Genomic DNA, 7269 nt, shown 5'->3' with positions numbered 1-7269 from the left:
TTTTAGCTTTCCTTATTGCAGGTCCTGCTACTCGGGTAGGGGATGGGAAAAAAAATGAAAACCACTTTGCTAGGTTGCAAGATTGCAATTCCCATAAGTACTTTGGCCTCTTGTCTTAGTAGGCGTCGCATTACAAGGCCACAACTTCTTCCTTGTTTTGCTGCTGTAGACCGCCACCCAGCTATCAGGAGCTTCTGCAGGAAAGAGAGGCCCAACATCAAGCCCTATTTTGACACCTGGCACATATCTAAAGGAAAGTGCAGACATCCACTTTCATGCTGCCAGCATTTGAGTGTCTTGGCACTGTCTTGCTCAGGCATCCACAAGAAGTTGAGGGCTGCCTGCAAGAACCAGAGCTGCGCACTCATACAGCCGTGGATGCAGTGCGTCACCAATCACTTGTACTTCGTGGCTGCAATGGCCGAGGGGGACGCAGAGCTCATCATGAGCATGTGGAGGAGCCTGCTGAACCATATTTGCGACAAGCGTGATGGCCACGAGGGGCCATTCGCCGAGTGCCTGCACGAGCCGCTTGGGGAACGATTATGGATGACACCAGGTGACTTGTTTGTGGCAGTGATGCAGAATCATGCTAACGCAGCCGTGCACATGGGGAATTTTGTGTTCCACGACCAAAGTGAGAAGGTCATGTCCCAGCTTTTTACGAAACTGAACTGAATACGTACCAACTTACTGGAAGCTTTTTTTTGCTTCAACCGATTCTTTATGTCAAAATTACCCTCCATCAGGGCCAATCTAATGGCAACAAGCAAATCAACAGCCCGAACAAGGTGACTTAGGATGAAGTCTGGCCCTCCCAAGTTGAAGAACGACTAATCTCCTTATCTAAGCCCCCGAATGTCCTTGCACACCTCTGTGCAGCCTCACCGCTTTCTTTCCACTATGCTGTATACACCAGAATTTTGACGCGTCGGCCATTTTTTTAACGATCGAGGCGCCATCTCGCGGGCATTTCTTTGGGACTGCGGGGCGAGCAGACGACGCCACCAGATGGCGCCTCGCTCGTTGCAAGATGGCGGTGCCCAGTGCACGATGAAAATTCTTGTCTATACCCTAACTAGAAACCCGATTGGAAAGAAGGAGCTGCTGTAGGCTGAGCAAGAGCCACTAAATGACGGAAACTGTATTGTCGCCATAAACGATGTTTATCCTGAAAACCCCTACATATTTGCAAATATTGGAACCGGAAAATTTTATTACAATATTTATTTAAAACATGTTCCCCAGCCTTCCTGAAGCTCCAGACTATCGTGGAGAGCCCTAGCCTGCTGCGCGATATTCGCCAGCTGTCTCCGAAGGTCCAGACTTACTCCCTGGAGTCCTTCAACAGCTTGCTGATGCGTTTTGCTCCCAAATTCACCGCCTTTTCGGAGGCAGGGATGAAGGCCAGGTAGTGTTGTCACGGCAAGCAAGTTTCGCAGACTGAGCAATATTTTGATCCTTTTTAGGGAGAAGCTTGCTGTCATGCATTTCAACGAGAACACGGCAAGACCGCAAGCAGTGACTGCGGCAGGGGACGGGCAGTTTAAAGTTAAAATGCCGAAATGGAGGAGGGGGCACTACGTCGTTTGCCCAAAGAAGACAAACCCAACATTTGGTAAGCACACAAGTATACTAAAAGTTTGAACTCTCTCATCCATTATGGTCCACCTAACTAAGCTCAGGAATGTTAGTATATGCATCCAGCAGTGCCCGTAGGAGCGCCACTGAAATCTCCATAGCGGTCCGTTCTCAAACACAGATTAATTCGAAACAAAGCTGCATTCGTTGTCCATGCTGCAAGACGACACCAACCTCTCTCTGTGCCAGTATCGGGTCTAAAGGAGGCTACAGTGGAATTCACGTGTGCTTGACGTATTCAGGGGTGACGGTGGCGATATGTTGCCGTCGTCGCTGACGTCCGTAGGAGCATCCAAAAAGTGCGCAGGACTGCGTTCCTGGTAGCTCTTGTTGGCGCTCGAGCACTGTGCCAAGACGCATCAGTTTTTAGAAGTGCCCCAACACTCTATTTGCTTGCAGACGGCAAGGCAGATTGAAACGAATCAATGGAGAGAGAAAATGGAAGCTAAAACGTCGTTAGAGATGTACAGGGCTGAGAAATTGAACATCAGAAAGGAAAATTTCTATGATAATTCCCAGGGCAGTGCTTTTCTTTTTGAGGCTACAGTATGTTGCCTGAAAACTAAGAGTTTTGGGGGGAAGTATTCACAAAATGATGGGGTATGCGTGTTCTGCGGAAAAGAAGCAGAAACTATGCGGCATATAGTGTTAGAATGCGAGGATATCCATCCAAATCCACATGATAGAAATATTCGGCTTCCAGAAGCCCTAGGATTCAAGGGTAGCATAGAGGAAGTTAACTTCGAGGCTTTCGAGGCGACGAAAAGAAGATTAGAATGCTGGTGGACGAAAAGCAGAGAGGGGAATATTGCCTACAGCTACCACCTGCAACAGGAAAAAAAAGTATTTTGTGCCTAATAAGTTTTTTGGGCCTGCCCTAAGCAGCGCTAGTATTGAACCAAGAATGGAAAACATAGGTATATTAGTCATTTTTGGTAAGATGACACGTCATCAACCCGCTACAAAAGGGAAACCAATAGCAATCATCATCATCGAGTACGTTATACCTCGGGTTGTTCGTTTTCGGGTTTTATATTTTAACACGAAATTGTTTTATGCCGGGATACCCCTAGATTTCACTGACGTCATATCCATCACGGAAATGACGTCAGTACACCTTTGTCGAAGCGACCCGCCAGCAGGACGTCGCTCGTCAAGCACTGCACAATACAGCCGCCGACCCGTAAATGATGCTCAGCTGCAGATTTCGCTGCACATTTCACTTTCATGTTTTACTGATTCATATGACAGCGGAATCAACCTCAGTTTTTGTAAATCAATCAATCAATCAATCAATCAATCAATCAATCAATCAATCAATCAATCAATCAATCAATCAATCAATCAATGAAACTATTCATTTATTCATTCATTGTAAACTACTTACCAGTTTGCGGCGATGGTAACGAGCATTCGGGAGCCAGGACCTGTTAGCTTACCGCCGTAATTCTCAGAAACAGCAAAAGAACGGTTAAGTAATGAACTTCGATCATAACGCATCATGAATAGCTATCCATGGCTTAGACATTCATGAAACCACGTTGAATTTCTTAACCTCATCAAACGCTCGACGTCCAACATCAACAGAAGCGACTTGAAACGCAGTGCGAAAAGCGGCCAAACAACGAACACCACCTCGCAAGTTGCCTGATCTGCGTCTCGCAAACAATCATCCGGCTGTTCCAGCCGGCAGCAAAGCGAATCCCACAGGCAAGCCAGACAACCTTACGTTTCAATGACAGCAGCGGCTTTGTTCCGGCGAAAGGATTGGAGCCTTCTGCAAAAATATAAAATAAAGAGAAAGTAAAAGAATATGATTGGGATTATTGTTTCGATAATCATTTCGCTCGTGTGGAAGGGGTGAGAAAAAGTGGGGCAGAACACGACACAGACGATACAGTCGCCAATAATAGGCCTCCTGTGTTATCAGTCCCGGATAGTCCTCGGACTGCCAGAGACGGGATTTGGCGCTCGACTTTCCAGTGTATTCCTATCGGACTTCCGGTCCGAACGAAGTCCTCGAACTGCCCGCGGACCGTCCACGACTGGTAAATTGAGGATGCCCAATGTGGACGCCGCCTGCCGGCCAGACGCACCAGTTACGTGCCCTCCTTTGAGAATGTATGCGCCCCGGGAAATCAGTTTTTGTATTGTAAATGTGCGCAACCCAACAAAACCGAAACAGCTACGCTGGTGATCCGCCAGCATATGAAAGGTTTGACACGGCAATTGGTTAAAAGCGACGGCCTTTCTTGGGTAATTAAACGCGAAAGTTTAGAGACCGTCTGCATGCCTTCTTTCCCTTGATTCAGCCACCTGGTCAAAAGTTGAATTCTTGAACTGGAAGTTTATATGGGAAGAACTTTCCTAACCACTAAACCTGGAAAACCACTTCAAACTTCTCACGAATGTTCGGCAAAAAGAACCCAATTGGCTTAATTGAAGCAGAACATCAATTCATAAGTGGTATTTGCAGTGTAATTGTAATTGAATATACACAGCAGCTTAATTTTTGTGATATAAAATAAAAAATACGAGTTGCAAAAATAATTTGGCCAAGAAATACAAAAGGAGCTCGACCCTGTCCTTGTGGCGGCATTCCAAAAAGTTCAACACTAACGAAAGGTTGCAGTAGATGGCTCGCGAGCAGTGGAACGCGTGAAAGCTGCACTGACTTGATCAAACCTCCACCATGCTCGTCGTGGGAGGAGTGAGACGGGAGGAGAATAGTGTGAAAGTTGGGCGGAAAACAAAAGAAGGACATTTACGTGCGCGAGCGGCAGAAGGCTATCGTATTTCGACAATATTTTCAGCGAAGTAAGGAGATACGCGGCCAATTGCAGGGCCGAAGCAACTTAGAGGCTCGGGCCGTCGTCGTCTCATGTAGTCATGGTACTAAATCACAGGAACACTCGTTTTCCAAGTTCTCGCGCCACTTCTTAGCATACTTCCGGGCATGCTCCGGCATGTGATACGACGAAAAATTACGGCGAGTCTGTCTCTCATTTAATTGCTTAAATCAGGCTCAACGCAACAGATGGCGCCACCGCCTCAGCAAGGGCGCGATTGCCCCTCCCACCGGCGTATCTCCGGCGCCCAATCAGCGCGCGCCATGTGGCAAGAGAGAGGCATACAATCTTTGAATACACTCACACACTGCATGCTTCGCCCCTCCACAGGTTTTACGCTAGTGGAGATGGCCCCGGACTTTTTTTTTTTATTTTATAGCGTACAGCATATTGCAGCGAATCTTGCTTCACTGCAGCAAGTGCTGTATTGAGGAGAAGCAGCCTTTAAAAAACCTGGAGTTGTCTCGCTATAAGATTTGCAGTTTTAGCAAGTATTTGTTTTGCGCCCCGTCTATTGGGAAGTTATATATAACTTTGCGATTGGAGCTACGTTGATAGTTCGATAATTACGCAAGTGTGGCAAATTACATGCCATAACGTACAGGGTGGTGCGGCGATAATTGAAACACTTTAAAATTTTTTTCCTGAGCGAACCGCCGCTCTGTTCGCGCTCAAACTTCACACGAAGGTCGAATTTTGTGGTCTATTTTGTTTGACACCGGGAACAACAACGGTACTTACCTGGTTATTTTGAAAATAAATAAAAAGTATTTTCGCCTATGGGAAAATGGCGGCTGATTTGGACGTGCCAGCCAGCTGAAGTTGGTGTTGAAACGACAGCGCCACCTGGGCGAAACGCACGTGTGGGATTCACGGTAGGAAGGAGCCAAATGGTGCAGCAGACGACCAGCAAATGCACCTAGGAAGGAGCCAAATGAGCTAGCAGACGATCAGAAAACCTGCTTTCACATTTTCTGATCATCTGATGTACCATTTGGCTCCTTCCTACTGTGAATCTCACACATGCGTTTCGCTCTGCATACCCCAGGTGGCGCCGTCGTTCCAACATCAACTTCAGCTGGCTCGCGCGTCCAAATCAGCCGCCATTTTCCCATAGGCGAAAATCGTTTTTATTTATTTTCAGAATAACCAGGTAAGTACCGTCGTTGTTCCCGGTTTCAAACAAAATAGACCACAAAATGCGACCTTCGTGCCAAGTTTGAGCGCGATCAGAGCGGCGGTTCACTCCGGATTTTTTTTAAAGTGTTCCAATTATCGCCGCACCACCCTGTATACAGCGTGCTAGTTGTCATTGCACAAAGGAAACGACAGCGCAGGAGTTCATTCCTGCATTGTGACGAACCGCGGATTTCTTTATGCTAAGCCTTCAGAACGTTTGCTACTGCCTTGATATAAGCAAGTGTGGGTGAAAGTTCAAATTTGTGGGTAATCAAGAGAACGCTATGAGCTGAGTGTAAGCCAAGTATCAAGTGAGTGAGTCATTTACGGGTTTCGGGGAGAAACAATAATGCACACGCTACAACACGCTATACAAGCGCTATACAAGTTGTAAACTGTTAAGAAAAGTATCCATGACTTTGTAAAAGGGTGTCTGCGCGCCACAAATCTGACTCTTCCAAGATTCCAGTTTGTAGGTCCAATTGACTCTTGTTTAACGAGAATGCTCCTTCCGCCATCACATTAAAGTCGCGGTGGGTGATTACAGTTCAAGTACAAAACAGCACCATTGCAGTGATGATTGGTAACCTAATGGAGTAATAGAGTCACAGGACTCCTTTCTAGCTACCTCCAAAGTAAGACAGGAGTCCAAGGCCACAATAAGAAAGAATAACTGTATTTAAATTACACCACTGCGAATGTATATGGCTTTCGATGATCCACGTCTTTCTTCTCATCTTTTCTGTCGGCCCCCGGCTGCCCCATGACACGACCTCTTCTTCACTATGAATATTGCTCTAGGTCCAGTGCAACAAAATCCAACACCCCCGTTAGCCTGTAGCAACAACTGTGAAGAATTCACCCCCCCCCCCCCCCCATGTGGAAATGTCGCACACACTTTAAATTTAGAGGGGGTACTCCATGATTGATGCGAGGGCGAATTTTGAAAGTCACAAGTTAATTAGGCGTTTTAGGGAGAGTTACTAAATAAACGTTTTCGGGGTTCCTAATTTGAGACGTCATTCAAAACGCCTACAGTATAGTCCTGTTGTACAGTAAGAACTAAATGTTGGGACATAATCACATTTACCAGGATTGTGGAGGATATTATCCCGAATTTGTAGTCAAAGGTTCATATGCGTTGCTCAGCTGCAGAATTTGTACAAAAATTATTAATATAGAAGTCGAAAGCGTTATGTGCATTTTTAATGGAGCAATTTGATTGTTTACGCGCTTTTGGCGACGTCTCGAAACGGCAAGACACTTCGAGGAGCTTGGGGGAGTTAAAGCTATCGGAACAGGCTATTGCAACTACAGCTTTACTGGTAATCGCCTTGTGATTCCGCATCTTCGCGCAAGACGGATTTTAGTTTGTTTTATTAGTGCATTTATTTAATCAAAGGCAGCCAGCTACAGAAAAACGCCTTTTACAGTTTTGTTGAAGTAACAAACTAAATGAGCGATCTTATACATTTTGTGTTTGTGTGTGTTCGCGTGCATGCGCGCATGTGTTTGTGCTTGTGTTCTTGTTACTGAAGCCCGCGTACTTCGCTGCGCTCACCAGAAATCAGGATGTAGACGATGACGCTCATGACACCCA

General features: G+C 46.2%; 1 protein-coding gene across 1 annotated transcript in view; it reads left to right on the top strand.

Moving 5' to 3' along the window:
- LOC144148545 (uncharacterized) overlaps positions 1-1415 on the top strand; it is a 1648-nt gene extending 233 nt beyond the window's left edge. Inside the window, exons 2-3 of the mRNA XM_077680065.1 lie at positions 317-637; positions 1249-1415. Coding sequence (XP_077536191.1) covers positions 317-637; positions 1249-1415 — 488 coding nt within the window. The remainder of the gene's footprint in view (positions 1-316; positions 638-1248) is intronic.
- Positions 1416-7269: the final 5854 nt, after the last annotated feature.

This window comes from Haemaphysalis longicornis, unplaced genomic scaffold (genome assembly GCF_048455015.1).
Source record: "Haemaphysalis longicornis isolate Haplotype H1 unplaced genomic scaffold, Haemaphysalis longicornis Haplotype H1 scaffold_8, whole genome shotgun sequence".
In the NCBI taxonomy this organism is placed as follows: Eukaryota; Metazoa; Arthropoda; class Arachnida; order Ixodida; family Ixodidae; genus Haemaphysalis; species Haemaphysalis longicornis.
This window is presented reverse-complemented; position numbering and strand designations above follow the sequence as displayed.